Raw genomic sequence first — 19533 nt, 5'->3', positions numbered from 1 at the left:
CCTTATTCGTACTCAACTCTAAAAATATCAAAAATCATATTTAAAATACTAAAACAAACGAACCCATATATATTTTTTGGTGATCGGGATTGTTAGAACTAGTTTGCTCATACCGTAATTAATTTTTTGACAGAATTTATTAAGTAATACACTCAAAAATTACAATTTGACCATCCGGCCACCGAAAGGTGATTTAAGGGTAAAATAAAATATTTTACCATCAATTATGACTTTTATATAAGAAAAAATTTGCATAGTCAGCAAGATTTTTTTATAGAGAAAGTACAAGTCAAATGCAAGTACAAGTCAACGCCTGGACTGAAAAAAGGAGCCACCCATATAATAGGAGATTAAAAAGATCACTCACATTTCACAGGTAGCTGGTGCTTGAAATACAGCTCAGCATGGACACGTCATCATCTTCTTCACCAGACTCCTTATTTGGTTGGGTTGGCCAGCATGTCAACGCCAGCCCATCATCTCACTCACATGAAACTCTGAACAAAAACCCTCCTACCATTTGCTGATTTGTCACTCTCTTGTTTTTTCCCTCTTCTTCTAGGCTAGCTCTCGTGACTTTTTCAATAACTCCTAGGGTTTCAGAGAAATGGCAGAATGGTTTTATAATTACGTGATATTATATTTGTTCACATTTTCATGATCAATATAAGAAATGGTTGACATGGTGTACTGTAATATTAAAGTTTCAAGTCATTAAAGAAGTCAAACCAGAAAAAATGAGCAAAAAAGTAGGAAGATATGAAGGAGGAAAATAAAGAACAATAAAAGATAGCGTTGAGCAATGCGTGTGGGTGACTGGTGAGTCGGGCCCCGAGTATACAAAAATATGCATTTACCTCTTGATGATGCATGGATTATACGATTAATTATAATAAAATTATTAATCTATTTTCTTTGGCAGTTGGGTCGGTTCTAACGTGGTGATCACCTCTTTCTCAAAAACAAACCCACCTCCCTCTACTAATTAAATCACTTCTCTCTTCTTGTATAAATAGCTGCTTCTTCTGCTCTATCTTCAAGCAAAATTTAGAAATCTAAGCAACATACCCACTTCTCTCCTTGTTCATCCTAAGTCAAAGAAGCAGAAAATGGCTATTCAAATGATGCAAACTATGTCATTTTTTATTTTCTTTCTATTCAGCTTATGTTTTCATGGCATCAATGGAGACTACGGTAGCTGGCAAGTTGCACATGCCACATTTTATGGTGGCAGTGATGCTTCTGGCACAATGGGTGAGTATGTTAAACCTGATGATCTTGTGCATTTGTCTTTTATTTAAATGGGTTTTGAAATTTTGGTGTGGTTCAATTTGTATTTGTAGGGGGAGCATGTGGGTATGGAAACTTGTACAGTCAAGGCTATGGAACAGCCACTGCAGCTCTAAGCACGGCTCTTTTCAACAGTGGCTTAAGTTGCGGTGCTTGCTACCAGATACGCTGCAACAATGATCCTCAATGGTGCCTCTCCGGTACCATCACCGTCACTGCCACCAACTTTTGCCCTCCCAACTACGCATTGGCCAATGAAAATGGCGGCTGGTGCAATCCCCCTCTCCAACACTTCGATTTGGCCGAGCCCGCCTTCTTGAAAATTGCACAATATCGCGCTGGAATCGTCCCCGTCCTCTTCAAAAGGTAAACATAACATCAAATCCAGACCTAAAGTCTCAACGTTAATTAGTTCCAAGTAATTATAAAATTGTGGGTGCATGCAGGGTACCATGTATGAAGAAAGGAGGCATAAGATTCACCATCAATGGCCATTCATACTTCAACTTGGTTTTGATAACGAATGTGGGTGGTGCCGGGGACATCACGGCGGTATCCATTAAGGGGTCGAGAACAGGATGGCTACAAATGTCAAGAAATTGGGGCCAAAACTGGCAAAGCAATTCCTATCTGAATGGCCAAAGCCTCTCATTCAAACTAACAACTAGCGATGGAAGGACTGTGACAAGCTACAATGTTGTGCCTGGTAATTGGCAATTTGGACAAACTTTTGAAGGAGGCCAATTTTAGTGATTAATGTAAAGTCTAAAGTCGTAAGAAGTAGTAGAGACATGTGATGGGGTTTAAGCTGAGGTGACAAAAATTGCACCCGCTATGCTTTATTATATTTTAAGAAGGTTTTTATGATATATAAGTGATTATGCATGTATATATAAATTCCAAACTCATTTGAAAATGGGTGTGGGATTGATTAATANTCCATTAAGGGGTCGAGAACAGGATGGCTACAAATGTCAAGAAATTGGGGCCAAAACTGGCAAAGCAATTCCTATCTGAATGGCCAAAGCCTCTCATTCAAACTGACAACTAGCGATGGAAGGACTGTGACAAGCTACAATGTTGTGCCTGGTAATTGGCAATTTGGACAAACTTTTGAAGGAGGCCAATTTTAGTGATTAATTTTTGCATATTTGGTAAATGTGTTTCTAATTAATGTAAAGTCTAAAGTCGTAAGAAGTAGTAGAGACATGTGATGGGGTTTAAGCTGAGGTGACAAAAATTGCACCCGCTATGCTTTATTATATTTTAAGAAGGTTTTTATGATATATAAGTGATTATGCATGTATATATAAATTCCAAACTCATTTGAAAATGGGTGTGGGATTGATTAATAAAATATCATTTTTTTTTATGTTATATAAAAGATGTTGGAGAAATTGTTGTATGTATGCATGTGAAAGATGTGGACACAACATGACATTTGTCGATCTATCAACATATATATATTTACCTCAAATAATATAAAAAGTTAATTAAACACTATATAAGACTAAAAGATCAGATAAAATATAATATTATTATGATAAATAAAATTAAGGTTTAAACTCAAAAACTAAAAAAATAGAACAAATATAATTAACCGTTAAACCAAATACTCAAGGTAAACATATCAACATATTGACACGTCGTATTTGGAAAATGGTGAGGGAGGAAAAAGCTAGACTAAGGATCATTTGATTTTGAGTAGCTCGTGTTGCATACAACAAAAATGATCTCACAATAAATTTAGTATGTTTAATATCCCAGCGACATTTAGCGAGCCATTTAATGTGGAAGTCTGGTACCTATGGCTGTGAATGAGACACGAACCACATAATAAAACTTCATTATTGTCAAATTTTGTAGTCCTTTTTAATGGCGGGTCCGATGAGTTGTGTCAAGTTCTTTAAGGTTACGTTTCAGAAGAGCAACTCTACAGCAGTTAGAAGAGACCAAAAAATGGAAACCCCATTATTAGTTAGATAATAGATACATAAACAAACTTGCAAGTCTAACTTCTACATCCCTTGATCACTTTGTGAAGAACTGGCATTTTCTACAGATTCACAGCGTTTCCAAGAAAACATAATTTGGCATCAAAATTGGAAGAAACTTCATGTGCAAAGCCACCCGAATACAGCTCCTCACCCATTCAATTAACTCAGTTCATCATTTCGGTATTTGTTTACAAGCATGATGAACACAAATCCATATGCATCTACAAAACTCCCCCTCCTTTTTCCTGCACATCATCACTCAAAAACATATAAATACACTTAATAATTCAGCAATGAGTATTTTACTCTCAAAACTATTCTGCCTTTCTCTACGCCAAGCTTTCCACCAGTAACCAACCAATGACCTGGAGGATCTTGTGGCCCTTTGCTCATCTCAGACATGTCAATTAACTTCGCCAACTTGTTGCTGGTTATGTTCTCCTTTGAACCTGTACTAGAGTCACCAGAGTTGGCTACAGTAGCAACTTTCTTAGATTTGTCATTTGGGGAATGGTCCCACAAAGATCTTCGAATGGTGCAACCTCCTAGTCGAGAATACAAAAGCTTCATGTACAAAACGTTTTTTGATCCAAAATCCCATACCCCAAGTTGTGCTCCGGTGACAATGTAAACACCAGAAAGGTCACCAATAAAGGTTTCAGGGTGCTCAATTGGTGCGGTACTCACATGAGAAAAATTCTTCCACTTTACTGGCTCAAACCATCGACTATCTTGCTCCTCAGGTCCCTGCCACTTTGGAGCACCAATAGCCACATGGCTGTCCCAGTATGGCAGTAAAATTTTTGGAAGAGAAGCCAAGTGTTGAAGCTGAATACATAAGCGATTCTGTTTGGTTCCTTCAAGCGATAATCGCAAACCTGTAACTGGCTTACGACCAACTGATATCTGCAATTACATGAAGCCAATATAATGAGCAACATTTTATTACAAAGGTTGGCTAACATTCCAGTGTGTATAAAAAGTTCAATTGTTCCATAATATTACGCCGCTTATGTCCCTGGAAAACTAAGTGGAATCCATATACAATGATTTCAACCAAACATTCAAATTAGAGTTGATGACAATGAGGCCAGTAATGTGATGAGACCCCTTTAGTGCACGTCTTCAGCAGAAAGAATAAGAGAGGGAATAGAGGATAAATGGCACTTTACTGCACACTCAGCATTGCACAGGTGGTTACTGCACACTCAGCATTGGACAGGTGGCATCTTCAGAGCGGGTTTGACATAATTCTGTTAGAGTGGGAATGGTGCATAAGAAGGGTGACAGTGAATAATTGTGGTATCAGAAAAGTAGAAGGGAATTTGGGTTGGGGAGGTACTGGCCCTCGAAGCCAGCTGGTTGTCCTTGTTATTTTTTCTTTCTTTATTTTTGTTCTCTTTTGCCAATTTGCTTATTGTCTATTACTGTTCATTCTCTGGATTGTACTTGGTATTTTTGTTGAGTAGTGAACTGGTGATTGTTGGAATATAACTGATATTGCAGAAGTATTTCTGAAAGTCTGGATTGATTTGTTTGCGTTTGTTGTGAGGTGACTGGGTATTCTGGTACTTGAAGTGCATGAATAGTTGTTGCAGGTGGAGATAGAAAGAGGGTTCTATCATAATGATAACATGATGTAACAGTATTGGTATTTTAAATTATTACGGTTATGGAGATAACATAATTCATTGATATCCCTAGTTAAGTCCCAGGAAAAACAAATTTCAAGGGAACCAAAGATAGTCATAGAAAGACAGTAAAACAGCAGTCCAAAAATTCTAGATGCCGTATCAATGCAATAACATGATTCTTTTTCCTAGGGACAACCAATTTCGACCTAACATGATACACAGTGAGCCCTTAAAACTTTTACCTGTTCCTGGCTGACGTAAAGCTTTTGCCCTATTATGCTGAATTGCAGAGATGGGCAAACAGGTTCCTTCCTTTGTTGGCCAGGAATCTTGTTATGTACAGGAGCCCATAACCGAGGAATCTGAAACTCTAGAAAATATCTCAGTTCTTCAATCTGAGGTTTATCTGTGCATAGTTACCAGAAAAATTTTCAAGCTAGCAGTTAGTAATGTTTTACCATTATCAAAAAAGCAGATGAAAGGGCAAAGATTCCATCCCTAAATGATAAAGTTGTGATTGTCTTACATTCGAGATAAAGACCAATAGCGCGAGTCAGATGTTCCTTTCCAACTACCCCATCAAGGAGAGCAGTGATAGGGAAGAAAGTCATCTCAATGACATCCGGAGAGGAATGTACAGTTTTTGCCCATTGGGTGTGGCTTTGCTCCAAATCATCTCCTCCCCTCCTCCGGAAAATGACTGTAACATCCTGTATCAACAAGAGTTTCATTAAGTTCTCAGTTCAATGCTTCAAGGCAATTAGAAGTAGAATGGTTTAGGAAGTCAACAATCAACAGTGAAAAACTATCAAGAATTTGTTTCGCAAAAGCAAATTTTTTGTTCTGCCACACATGGAAACACCAATTTAGCAACCAGGGACAACTATCACAAGCAATCTCCATTATTGTAAAAGAAAATGAGCATCAGACAACTATCCTGACAGAAACCCACAACAGAACAGAATAGCTTTTGGACAAAATGCGGACACATAAATTAAACACATGAATCTCAATCATAATAAATGATGCAATTAATGTCTAAATTGTTGCAACTGACTACATAAAATATAAATTCAGAGAAAGCACCATGATATGATAAAAACCAGAAGCAACAATTCATGACTGAAAGCAGTCAACTGGTTGATTGCATTCCAAATCAACAGTGCCAAGGGCCCTCAATTGTGCAGCCAATTATGCACTGATTTTAAAACATAGAGTTTGTGAATTTTTTTTTTTTTTTTATTTACTTCTCCTAATTTTAGAGACTAAAAAGATAACCACCCAAAGAGAAGTAAGAAGAGATTCTTTAAAGAAAAAATTTATCACTAGATTATCCAATAAACATTGGAAAACATTAAGATGTTAACGTACTTCTTTCCCTGTAAGATATGGTGCACTGGTAGGTTGAGGGTATATGCCTTGGCTGTTGAATAATCCAGGATCCACCTGCATAACTCAAAATAATACATATAGTAAATCACAAGTGATTCAGAAAACTTGATAAATAAATGAAAGAAAAATAAATACAAAGATATATTCTGGAACTAGCCTTATCCTTCAATTTCATTTGACCTGAACTTGTATGACTGTGATTGTCAGAAAACCTCTGATTTCCAACATCCTGAACATAGTTTTTAATCTCCATTGTTGACAACGGTGATGAATGATGCTGTTTAACATATATCACATCTTTACCTCCAATGGTTACAGAAGTTATCACATGAGTCCCAAAATTTTCAATAAAGCTGTAAAAAGAAATGTTAGTAGTTAGGTACAATTACAAGCTATGCCATCATATATTCTTCCTTTAAATCAAACATTCATACTTTGCCAAAGATGCAGGGTCCCAACATGTTGGAACGGCCCCTCTCACATTTTCTTGCAAGACAAATGAGGATTTAAGCTCAACTTTAGTAAGTGGAATATAAAAACCATCCATAGATAATGTCTTTGTGGCTGCAGCATCTATATGCTTTGAACCAGTGAAGCTAAATGCAGAATTGAAACTACCAAGAGGGAAACCTCCAGATAAATTAGCCCTTTGATTAAAATACTCCACCATCTGCAATCATCCATTGTAAGAAGTATATTAATAAATATTAAAGCAACACGATGTATTTAAAATACACAGTCTAGTGCTCTTAAGTTCAAAAGAAATAATTACTGTTCCTGCATTGCACACACATGCCAATAGAATTTGATAATTCCTATTTCTCTCTCACTCTTTATCCAACTTTTTCAAGATAATTCTCCATCCAATGCAATTGTCACTTCCATATTAACAGCTACATTTTGTCGCATTAACCCCATTTTTGACTTACAAGCAAATACAAATTATCCCAGTTCAAAACTCTCTACATCTATATTTGACTGTTCCCAAGCTAAAACAGGCACTTCCAGAAATCCAACAGAGCTTATCCATTAGCCAAATACAGCTCTGTGTTATTTCAGATTCTGAAATTAGTGGCACATAATGCCTACAAATCTATCAGTATTCTCAAAAAACTCAGTACTCAATTCTCTGTCATTCATCATTGAATTTCATCACATATCAGATCTTCTTGAAACAGTTTCTTCAGATGTCATTCTAACTGCAGCACATACCATCTTTAAGTGGTTCGAGCTTAATCTCTTGAGCAATTAACCTCCTTTTTTTTTTTTTTTTTTTCTAAGATAAACACAAAAGACCTCTAAACTTGAGCTTGGACTTCAACCGGTCAGGTAACTTCCATGAGCCACCCTAAACTTGTGTTGCTATTGAGCAGCCAGGTCATTTACTAATTCAACGCAATAAAATTGAGAGCAAACATAAATAAATAAAGCTATTTCTCTTAGGATACAACAGAAAATTACCAGAATATAAACTGAAAAAATTCAAGCTTTAATCTTGTATATCATTCTTTTTAGCTTATTGATTATTATTACACTTGTTTTCCTCCTCAGCGCCAATCTCAATAATCCAATTATCACTTCAACACCAATCTATACTACCTTAAGCTCACCCAAAAATTATTAGAAAAAATGAACTAAAGAAAAAATTAAAGACCAAAAAAAAAAAAAATGAAAAATTATTACCTCCTGAAAAGAGCAAACGCCAGAGCGCTGTCGGCCAAAAGAGTCTTGTGAGTTCTTGATGTCCCAAGAAACATTAGAAACAACTACGTTATCATACAAAACAAGATCCCTAGTATGTTCTCCATCAACTTGAACTACTCTAGACCCTGAAACTCCCTTACAATACAACAACCTCGTATCATAATTCACATCAAAGCCCCTCCCCAGAGCCTGAACTGAGTTTATAGCTGTCTGCATAGCTGCTGCATTTTCACCCATCTTGGCTCAATCAGAACCCGACCCACTTTCCAAAACTCCCCCAAATTAAAAACCCAGGTCTTGGTTTCGGCTGATCATCATCAAACTCGTCTCTAGATCTTGAATCAAATGATAAAAGATTTTTATTATCTATTCTCTTTTTCTTTCTTCAACTCTCGGTAACTCAGGCATTGACTCTTCAGTCTTTTAACTTTTACACAAAAAATATTTTTCACATGGCGTGTAAGTTTGTCTAAACGCTTGGCCGTTGAATTTCTTTAGATTTCTGATAAAGCATGTCTTGGAGAACATCCAACGGCTGTTAATTTCTTAGTCCACGCTGAGACTGATTGGATCAGTCCCGGTCGTGTACTATTATAATTTATAGTCTTTTTCGGACGTTTTTCATGGAAATTTAAAAAAACTATAATTAATCCAAGTTCGCATAAATCCAAGGAGAATCATGGCTTGGGATTGACTTTTACTCTAAATAAACCAAACAATTACTGAACTTTATGTCAAAAATATATCCCAATAATAAAAATTAAAAGATTGAAAAATCTTGAATTGGGTACCAATACCATACATACAGCACAGATTTACCTCTTCTTACTGCAATGTTTAGTCATATTCATGCTACTGTTACTCTTTATTCATAAACAGTTCATCTTCTTCAATTATAAGACCCCCACCTTTCTTAGAATCCCGTACATTTGCAGGTGAATATCATATGTTTCACAGCCTTTCGACGAAAGCTTTGCCGGGAAAGATGTCGGCAATTGCATTGGATGTGTTTGATGAAATGAAAGACTCGGTCAATCATGGCAGCTTTTATTTTAATTATTCAGATAATTGTATAAATGTGATAAATATTTGTTTTAAAGTAAACTCGTATACAAAGCCTTTTATATATAAATGTATATTTAACTTCAATAATTAAAGAGTTTATCATCGGACTACCACGAAAGAGATACTGTTTAAAATTTTATTAGACTGAAATCAACTTTCTTATTTTTTCCGGTATAATTTTGAAAGATAAACATTTAAAGGGTTGACTAAACTTATATTGATAAATTTATAATTAAGTGTTCAAGTAAACTATATTTTAATGATTAATTAGATAATAATAATAATTATTATTATTATTATTATTATAATGTTTAGAATTGTATATGCATATTTGCTAAGTAACTTACGATCGGGTCTTGTACTCTGTCCAAAATAAAGACCGAATCTTTAATTATTCTACTCCTCTGGCTGGTCAAACCATGGAATTTTCTTTCGAAATTCCCACTTATTGTTTTATTAAATCCAAATTTACAGCAGGGCATCTTGTGTCGGAGACAAGCCAAAATTGTTTTTTCTTTGGTGGTATTTACTTGAGTTTAACGTTTACCAATTTAATTCACATAAACAAACACCCAACTATCAGTTCTGAATTTTGCATATATAAGTTATGCTATCATTTGTTAGTATCAAGGTTTTAAATCCCAAACTGGTCCGACCAGTTTAATCGATCTAACCAAGACCCAGGGTCTTGGCCAGGCCCGACCGGATTCCCATTTCAACTATTCACCCACAGAAAAAGCATAACCCTAGATTTATGAGCAGTGATCGATAAGCAGAAGGTGGTGGGGCTGTTAAAGGTTTTGTAGAGGAAGTGTCGATGAGTTGAAAGGTGACGATGAAAGTGATTTCTGATGAGTAAAACGACTAAAAAGGGCAAAATTCGCGCGACTGCAATAACGGGTTGTTGTCGGCAATTGGCGAACCAATAGGGACTAGGTGAGATGGGTTTTAGTCAGTAGGTTGAGGGGAGTGCTTTTGTAATAATGGGGAGGATTGTTGACGCCAATGGTGGTGTTTTTGCCACAAAATAGTTCAATTTGGGCTAGATCTTGAGGAGAATTGTTGGAAATGGCTCAAAGGATGAGTGAGATCTGCACTTGGTGTGTCGGCATGTTGCTACCACCAACCAGTCGATAGTCGATTTGCATTTAGGGTATGTTAGCTGGATTTCAAACTTGTAGGGCTTGATGTGTAATTTTTGGGGGTGTGTTTGCTAAATTTCAAACCTTTGGACATGCTGACATCATCGGCTTGAACCGTCAGTCAATGCGATTTAACCGGTCAACCTGGGCCCCGACCACTTTGGTGGGTTTCACCCCAGACTGGGTTTTAAAACCTTGGTTAGTACACACAATGTAATACCTTACACTATGGCATTTTGACAGAATATTTGGACATTTAACATCATCTGTCAAACACTAAATTTCTCCTTTCGTATTGCATAAATGATCACAGAGGATATCTAAATAAGTGGCTATTAATCACATCTCCACAAACTAAACTGCTATTTGCTAATGCAGTATCTCAAACAGGCAGCAGGCTGTGTGTTGAGTTGAAAAGAGCGATAAACCGTACCTTTGATTCGAGGAAAGGATGCAATCAGTTCTGAAGCTCAACTTCAACGAGTTGAGTTGTCCTGATTCTCGGTTCTGGTACGAAAACAGAGCATTTCATTGAGCTGCCCAGAAAAATCATGCCAGTTATCAGATTAATGGAGGCCTGATTTGCGCAGTGAATGTCCCTTGCAACAATCTCTCTTTTTAGAACTTATGTACATGTGCAGTTGAGAAAAATGTTGGAGGCATTTCCATATTTGGCTTGGACAAGCTAAAATGAGAATTAAAAGCATATTTTCCAATCTATTCTGCGAATCGAATGTTAGTAGGACAATTATCCTATAATACATGAAGAGTTGGCGACCAGATTTTCAAATTCAAACCTACAGGTTCATGCACAAGCCAATCCACAAGCATAGTTCCAAAGAAAGCATGAAAATATTGCATTTCAAGCATTCAACTCCAGATAATTAATCAAAACCTCTTTCAGGACTTTGAAGCTATTATTGCATATTATCCAGGCCAAATTAACAGAGCAACTTTACAGTACCAAATACAAAATACTGAATACAATTTGCTTGGTTACTTTGTCATGAAAAGAGCATGCATGTATACACATACTCCAGTAAAAGCATTCAAACACATTGTCATTACCAGTCAAGCAATAGAAACTCAAAAATAACAATCATCTACCGCTACTTTGCTCAGAGCCAAATCATGCAATCCTGCCCACCTGGACACGTCAATTCTAACCAACATGTACTCAAACTGAATATAAATTGCTACTTTGCATTAAAAAATAAAAATAAAAAGTGTAGTTTCAGAATGAGATTGTGATATTGATATGAACAGGAAAAAGGTCTAAAACCATGTATCTGCTTTACAATAAGGTCAACTAGCATTGAAAATAGTGCCCTACTTGTCTTCTTTTATTTTTGTCAATGATATTGTCATCAACATCATTTCCTTTCAACATTTTTGTTCCTCAGCTAATCATTTAAGGTAACTAAGCAGTGATTCACTAAAAATATATATCTACTATTGCATACCAACTTTCTCTGAATGGAACAAAAAGAAAATTGCTCAAAATTTACCCACTCATTGTGAGTTCCTGGTTTTTTTAGCAGTGAACAGTTGGCGAAGGAAAGCAAATTTTCCTCTTGCACGAGCAGATAACTCTGTCATGGAGCCATTACTCGTTTCTGGCTCACTAGAGTCAGATTCTGGAACAGATGGTGGGGGTGGTACAAGTGTGAAGAGAAAAGCATTGAGCATGCGAATAATCTGGCCAAAGCTTGGCCTCATGTTAGGGTCTTCAACCCAACAAGACTGTATGATAAATGCAAGATCAGGGGAAATATCCTGTGGAAGACTAGGCCTCTCATGCTGCATCTCAGACAAAACATAATTTGATTAGCAAAATCTTCATTTCAATATTCATTGTGTTCAATTGGCCAAATGCAACAGAAAAGTATTACACATAGTTGATTCTTGCACCTTAAAGGCAGCAGCATAAGCAGCCTGCAAATTGGACATGCCTTCAAATGGCATGCGGTTGGTTAGCAATTCCCATAAGACAATTCCAAAGCTGTAGACATCAACCTTGTTATTATAATGTTTCTTCTCTCCCTGACGCAGTGTCACAGTACTATACAACTGCAAAGGCACATACATTGTTAGTAAGAGAGAGACAATTGTACAGGAAAAGGTATATATCTCTATATCTTGCATATAATATAAATCTACCCAAACAAATGATGTCAATCACTTCCAAGTCATAGAATAGAGGATTTTGACAAAAGGAAAAACTACCTATAGCTGCACCATGAGAAAGCAGTGCAGAACCTCAAAATCAAAGAAACTATTCAATTTGATATTTAAGCAATTCATTTTGAAGCCACCTTTCTACTTTGCACCCCCAACACTTAAATTTCCACAAAACCTACAAGGAAAAGTCCTAGGAGCCACAAACCTCGGGAGCCATCCATCGGTAAGTTCCAGTTTCCGCAGTCATCATCTCAGTCACAGATTCTTCTCTTGCAAGACCAAAATCAGCAAGCTTCAGAGACTTCTGATTTGCTGTAAGCAATAAATTATCTGCATTGAAACAATTAATTATGAATTATATTGGTATCAAATTTTGTTATACTATCCAGGACAGGAAATTACAATCTAAATTCTGCTTCATTAAATCACAAAAACTACAAGCATCATTCATTTCAGCTGAAAGAATAAGTATGGTATCAATGAATGTATTACAATCATCTTTAGTACATGAAGCTTCGATGTCCACATTCATTCTGATGATACAAATATAAAACAATATAGCTTGAACTAATTAGCTGGAGAAGAGTCATAAAAAAGTAAATACCAATAGAGCTAAAAATTTAACTTAAAAATAAACCAAAAGTCAGGACAATACCCTTATTGGATGATGCAAGGCACATAAAGAAAATAATTTAAGATAACAGTACAGACAACTACAAGGTCAGTATATCCAGAAACTGTTAGGCTGTTAACGCTGTTACAATAAAATTTAGTTTCCACATATTTATTGAGATGACTTTAAATTGTGTAGATGCTTTCATTAAACAGAAAAGGGGAAGAGAAACAAGGTCAAGCACATCGTTCCTCGACATTCCACACATATAAACAGGAGAAACTCTGGATAACTCCTTAAAAGAACCTTGGATCAATATTACAACATGATAAACTTTGGTCAGGGAGTACCAGGTTTCAGATCTCTGTGTATAATGCCATTGGCATGCAGACATTCCATGGCTCGAGCAATGTCAAGTGAAAAATTTAAAGCCACATGAAGGTCTAACTGATTTGGACGAATGCCAACTAAATACTTCCGCAATGACATCCCTGGCAATAGCTCTGTCACTATCACCATCAGTGGGTCCTTACAAGCTCCAATAAACTGCAAAGTAAAGAAATATAACAAGCTAAGTACTATGGATATTACAGACACACTAACAAGGGAAAGAAGTTTGTAGGTTGCAAGCATTAAAGCAAATGATAATGAAACCCATATTTTTAAGTGTATAATCTACCCTTCGCGAATGAAAGTGCAAAAGTACACAAGTAAACTTGCAGATAACTCCTTCATGGGGTTCATTGATTCACACCATGTAAGATAAGCCAGATATGTGGAAGAAGGGGGATTGATTTTGACACTCACCTTGACAAGATTCTCATGTTTTACTCTAGACATCATATTGACTTCACGAACAAAACGATTCTCAAGTGAAACTATTTCTCCTGAAGTGCTCCCACGGTGGAGAACTTTGATAGCAACAATTTGATCACCATACCTGGAAAAGTATTAGACTTCACCTATGTAACCAGAAATACTGCCAGACAAACTACTCTTACAGTTCCAGTGGTAGTCCAATGGTACAATTCACTTCAAAATAGAAGGAAAATCCTTATAACCAAACATGAAAATCTACACAAATATCTACCAAAATTTTACGTGCCATTCCAGAAGAGTAAAGAATTCGATAAAATACATCTTAAATCCCAAATGTAGTTAACCAAAACGAAAAAATGAGTGGTATTTGTTCCTCAAGAAACATACCCGCCTCCATTTTCAAAAATACTAAGAGAAAAAAAAATTATAATCCCACAAACATTAGGTTCTCCTGTTACAGATTAATCCCAGTACCATTACACATTAGACTATTATAAACACGTCAGTTACACAGCCATCCATGGTTATACAATCAGCGACCTGTAGCTTACATTATCAATAACTTTAAGGGAAAAATGAAAACCCTGTTTTGCATAAGTCCCAACACAAAAATTAAAAGTAAAAAATCAGTTAACATAAAGAAGTTGACACTGACCTTCCTTCATAAACTTTTCCATGAGCTCCTTCTCCGATTTTGGAGCCGATAAACAATAATTTAGGGTCAACAAGGAGATTTTCATCGATGGTCAACTGCGGGGCCGTTATGGATCCATTTTGCGAGATGGTCATAGATTCTCTCTCGACAGACCTCCGCAAAACATGCTGGTCTTGTTCCCTCTCTTCTCTTCCTCCTCTGTTCTTGTCGTTGCTGCAACTCATAGTTGCAACCTCAAACTATTCCCGAGTTCCTCATTTTTTCTTTTATTATCACTTCAATCGTCTTCTCTTTATACACAACAACAATTATCGCCTCTAATTAGCTTAAAACAAACATCATTTTTTTCAATTTCGAAAACATACTAAATCCACCAAACCAAAACCTAATTCCTCTAATAACTGTTACTCCTCTCTCCAAATTAACCATTCAGAATAACCACCACTCGAAAAAGAAGAAAAGAGTTTTTAAAAAATATAATTATCCGACTTAAACAGTCCTTCGAAATTCTCGAAATTTTGAAGCCTCAACTCCCGTACATAAATTTTATACCAGAAAAGCTCAATCAATGAAAACAAGCTAAAGACAAAAAAAGCAACTTACAGTCCACGCTAAAAGAAAACGAAAGTACTTTACATAATAGTCGTCCTCTTGAAGAAAAAGAAGAAAAAAACGACGTCGTTGTGGAAGAGTTCAGAGATAGCTGAAGGCGAAACAGTGTAAAATTTTTCCGGTGATTTTACGAGTATCTGTTCCGATGGAAGTTTTAAAAAAAAGTGGAGGAAAAACACAAAAGAAAAAGCGAAGAGAGGAGTTGATGTTTGAAGGAAAAAAAATGTACGGCCAATGAGAAGAGTACACGTGGAGAGCACAGGAATAAGGCTTTTGTGTTGGTAGCATCAGCGATTCGGACGTTCTTGGTTCAGGATGCCTTGATGGACCTCCCATAGTCCCATATACAGACAAACTCATCCCATTCTCTCAGCCCGGCTCCTCTCGGCTTCACTATCATCTTTGGCTCGGCTAAACTCCATTTTAGTTCCCCCGTGCACGTAAAATAGGGATAATATAAAACCCTCATGTGTTCCAATCCAACTATTTTCCAAGGCCCCACATATTTCCAGAATAGGACCTTAACCCCCATTTTTGACAGAACCTTTGGTTAATTTGTCACTATCAAGGGCTTAATAGTAATTAAAAAAATAAAGTGCATAATATTTGATAGTATTAAAGGGTAGCTTTAAGCCAAACACACCAAATAAACTAACTGATTGCCAAACACTATGACAATTGACAGATGAAAAGGGTTAGGCGCGAAAGAGAAGTCCAAGAGGAGTCGTCGGCAACAGCCATCTATAAAATAATAATATGTATAATCATTTGACAATATAAAGAATGGACACTTTCAACAAAAAAAAAAAAAAAAAAAAGAATGGACACATGTCAACATTTTGTGGTTGGGAAAATTCGATATCTTCCATGAAAGGATAAATATGTCAAAGGGTGCAATCGTCTTTCATGTACTCTTGACACATTTTATAAACGGGATTACCAGATGGCTCATCAAAAAATAGGGGTTAAGGACCTATTCTGGAAATCTTTGGGGGCTTGGGGATATTTGAAACACGTTGGGGTTTTCATTATTATCCCCGTAAAATAAATATTTTTATTACTATTTTTCATTCACTATAATAGATGTTAAAATAAATACCTTCTCATTCTTAGATTAGTCAAGGTTTGATCCTAATGTGCGAGAAATCTGGAACAAATAAATCTCCTTTTTGGCATGTAGATATTTCGTGATATAGATCACATGATCAAGATCGAAGATTACGTTACTTTTCGTTTTATCAAATTTGAGTTCATCTCTAACTCAATGGTGTAATTAGCACTATATAAACTCAATTGTAATATATTTCTCGACATAGAATAGGTCGCAGAAAACCAATTGCAAACTCTTTGTAAATCAAATTATTGTTTCAAAATATTCAATAGCATAGTGGTTGATGTAGGCATTGCGTTATAAGCGATCGAACCATTTAAAAAAGTATTATTTGTTCTTTGTGTTTTATGTTAATCCTTACACATTCATCATTCTATTGTTGATCCACCAAGATCATACACACATTTTACGTGGTTCTAACGTTGTCAATCATATATCTCTTATTGGTGCAAATTTATGCATCAACAGATCCCACGTCAAGTTTTGCAATCAATGATCGAGCGGTTTGATAGTTCAATGATAACCGGTCAACTTGAGATTTTTAATTGACTAAATTAATTGTCATTTTTGAACATCATCACATTACAATATGAAAGTCACAATTGGGATAGTTTTGAACTTTTTTTTAATTTTAATTTTTTTTTTATAATTGTAGAAAAAATTAGTAGAAATTTCCTTATTATTATTATTATTATTTTTAAATTATCTTTTATTTAGTGCTTGAATGCGAAAGTATAAATGGATATGTGGTCCAATTTCTTACAGTAACCACTCAATTAAGATCATTCTATACGATTGTCATAAATTTTTAATTAAAAAAAAAAAAAATTGAGTTGTCTCATATGGAGTAATTTAATTTAAATGACAAATATACAATTATTTAAATAATTTATTCTATATTTCTAATAATCAGCTGAATCTCCTTTGTGTTTTATTTTTTCACATGTTTATATCTTTCCCTCTCATTTGAGATTTTAAATTATTGTTTAAAAAAAATACAAGAACGAAAAAAAAAAAAAAAATGGAGCCGACCTGAAGACAAAACAGAAAAGGGAGTAATGTGGACCAAACAAGATTGAAAACCAATCATAAAATCAAACTGGAAAAAAAATAAAAAAATAAAAAAAAGGTGGGCCATTATGACTATTTAAGTTGCTGCCCCCTTGAACTTGAAATGTAAGATAAATAGTGGGAGAATAACAATTTCATCCCTAAGGTTTGGCTTAAGTACATTCTAGTCTTGTAATGTTTTTTGATATTATTATTAGCCAATTTCAAGTAGGGATGTTCGGTTCCAGGTACCCGACATTTTTTGAAGGAACCAGAACCGACGGTTCTGGTTCCTAGGTACCCAGAACCGACGGTTCTGGTTCCTAGGTACCCAGAACCGGAACTTGTAACAACAGTTTCGATTCCAATTCCATGTACCCTGTAAAATTATAATTACCCCCTAAAAGTTTTTAAAATAAAAAACCTTAAAAACTTACAAATACCCCCCACCTGGCACTTGTTAACAAAAATAAAATTACAAACTCTATTGTTTTGTAAAGGTAGATTCTCAAAAGTCAATCCAACTTACTTTAAATGTTATGAAATATAAATATAAATGTATTCAAATTACTTTTTCTACAAAAGTTTTTATTAACCACCCTACTCTTAAATTTTATTTTATATTAATCTCGGTTCGTGTTTTGGTTCCTAATTGTAGGAACCGGAACCGAAACCGAAACCGTATAGTGATGATTTCAAAAATTTGGAATCGGAACCTACCTATTAACGACCGGCTCTGGGTAATAACCAAAATCAAACCTCGGATACCCATCAGTTCTGGTTCTAATCGATTTTTTTGAACATCCCTAATTTCAAGGATTCAGTTGTAACTGAGACCAGATACAAGAACCAAATTTAATAGATCAAACCTCAGGGAGAAAGTTGTTATTATCCCGATATGTAGTTGACAAGTCGACCGTCGTATCCAGCAACTCTTATGTCTGCTTCAATGTTGTTGCTGCTAATGCTGTCTCAATCTCACCGTCCCAACCCCAATAATTCAATCTTCTTTACTTCTTACCAGTAAAACCATTCATTTACCTTTGTCTTTATCCGATATATCGACAAATTTTGGTGGATTTTAGTTCACAATTTGACTATTGTAACACGGAATTTTTGACACAATTTTATTATTCAAATTTGTATCCATTAATTTAATTATATATTTTCATCCTTTACCCAATGAATTAAAAAAATATTTAATCAAATCTTCTTAAAAAAAATTTGGACAACACAGCAAAATTCTTTAAATTTTCATTAATGATAGATTGATTTCGTGGGATGTGACCGACGTACTCTTTTATTGATAGGCTAAATAAAAATAGAAAAAATGAAAAGACGGGAAAGGCAGGGTTTGATTCATTAAAGAGACACATTATTGGGGGTAAAAAGGACAGAGAGGCCTGCAAATTATAAAGTAAATGTCTGTGGCTGGTATTTACTTAGAAGAAATAGGGAGAAGCCTTTGAATGGACAGCTTTTATAAATTTTTACAAGCCACCAGTAGTTGGTGACTTTTTTGGCCTTTGAAATTTCAAAGTACGCAGATGGAAGAAGGACTTCTGGCTTCTGACCCAAAAGTAGAAAAAGCACTTTTGAGGGGTTTAATGGCTTATGGCTTTTATCACTTTGGTGGGCGTGCGGCGTGCCCATCTTCTTCTATTCTATATTCGGCTTCCAGTTTCCAGCCGTCGCTTGTGCGGGCGGCTTTTCATTTTAATTGCTTCTCCTCTTGGGCTTATGCTGCAACCGGTTGTATGATAATAGTTCAAGGTGACCTCATTTATTCGTTACTATATTTCAACAGCATTAAATGACAGGCTTTTATATATAATAAAAGTCAATTAAATTTTGGTAGATTATCACTATAAATAGATGGTTGAATTGTTTGACTAATATATATATATATATATATATATATTTTTTTTTTTTATAGTAATAATCGAGTTAGTTTGTACGTACCTCAACTAATTCTTTCAGATATTAAAGTTAACAACCCAATAAATTTTCAATGATCACTCCTATTAGCAACCGAGATTAATTAAATTCAAAATATTTTAAGTAATACATCTAAAAATTTTAATTGAAGAATGACGACTCAATTCTCCAGTAGTGGTTTAATATTCTTTTAATTCAATAGTACACTCTCGAGAGCTTTTGGAAAAAAAATGTTAAATTAATTTATGAATATTTTTATATTATATTTTGGTCAAAATAATTTAATCAGTGATTTTTTTTTTTCCCATGAAGTTACAATATGTTTGTGCC

At 35.3% G+C, this 19533-nt stretch overlaps 3 protein-coding genes across 5 annotated transcripts; 1 reads left to right on the top strand and 2 right to left on the bottom strand.

Annotated features, from left to right (window-relative positions):
- The first annotated feature begins 985 nt into the window (after positions 1–985).
- Positions 986–2172, top strand: LOC116122918 (expansin-A8-like). The gene is made up of 3 exons (XM_031408720.1): positions 986–1254; positions 1344–1656; positions 1737–2172. Exons 1-3 carry the CDS (start codon positions 1110–1112, stop codon positions 2038–2040), a joined length of 762 nt encoding a protein of 253 aa, XP_031264580.1. The 5' UTR covers positions 986–1109; the 3' UTR covers positions 2041–2172.
- Positions 2173–3244: 1072 nt separating this feature from the next.
- Positions 3245–8460, bottom strand: LOC116122947 (MACPF domain-containing protein CAD1-like). Its single transcript, XM_031408750.1, has 7 exons — positions 7997–8460; positions 6748–6983; positions 6471–6666; positions 6293–6367; positions 5448–5631; positions 5164–5327; positions 3245–4193 (listed from the first exon to the last, which is right to left on the bottom strand). The coding sequence occupies exons 1-7, from the start codon at positions 8252–8254 to the stop codon at positions 3567–3569; spliced, it is 1740 nt and encodes a 579-aa protein (XP_031264610.1). The 5' UTR covers positions 8255–8460; the 3' UTR covers positions 3245–3566.
- Positions 8461–11456: 2996 nt separating this feature from the next.
- On the bottom strand, positions 11457–15324 carry LOC116122941 (serine/threonine-protein kinase STY13). Of its 3 annotated transcripts, XM_031408744.1 has the most exons (7): positions 15096–15324; positions 14493–14782; positions 13826–13958; positions 13369–13564; positions 12611–12735; positions 12136–12294; positions 11457–12024 (listed from the first exon to the last, which is right to left on the bottom strand). In XM_031408744.1, exons 2-7 carry the CDS (start codon positions 14714–14716, stop codon positions 11737–11739), a joined length of 1125 nt encoding a protein of 374 aa, XP_031264604.1. In that variant the 5' UTR covers positions 14717–14782; positions 15096–15324; the 3' UTR covers positions 11457–11736. The 3 variants fall into 3 exon arrangements, with proteins under 3 accessions (XP_031264604.1, XP_031264603.1, XP_031264605.1); XM_031408743.1 differs by having other exon boundaries at positions 14493–15324; XM_031408745.1 differs by lacking the exon at positions 15096–15324 and having other exon boundaries at positions 13826–13929; positions 14493–14718.
- Positions 15325–19533: the final 4209 nt, after the last annotated feature.

The sequence above is a fragment of the Pistacia vera genome, unplaced genomic scaffold (assembly GCF_008641045.1).
Source record: "Pistacia vera cultivar Batoury unplaced genomic scaffold, PisVer_v2 Contig139, whole genome shotgun sequence".
NCBI lineage: Eukaryota > Viridiplantae > Streptophyta > Magnoliopsida > Sapindales > Anacardiaceae > Pistacia > Pistacia vera.
Note: the sequence above shows the minus strand (reverse complement) of the source record. Positions and strands in the feature narration are given on the sequence as shown.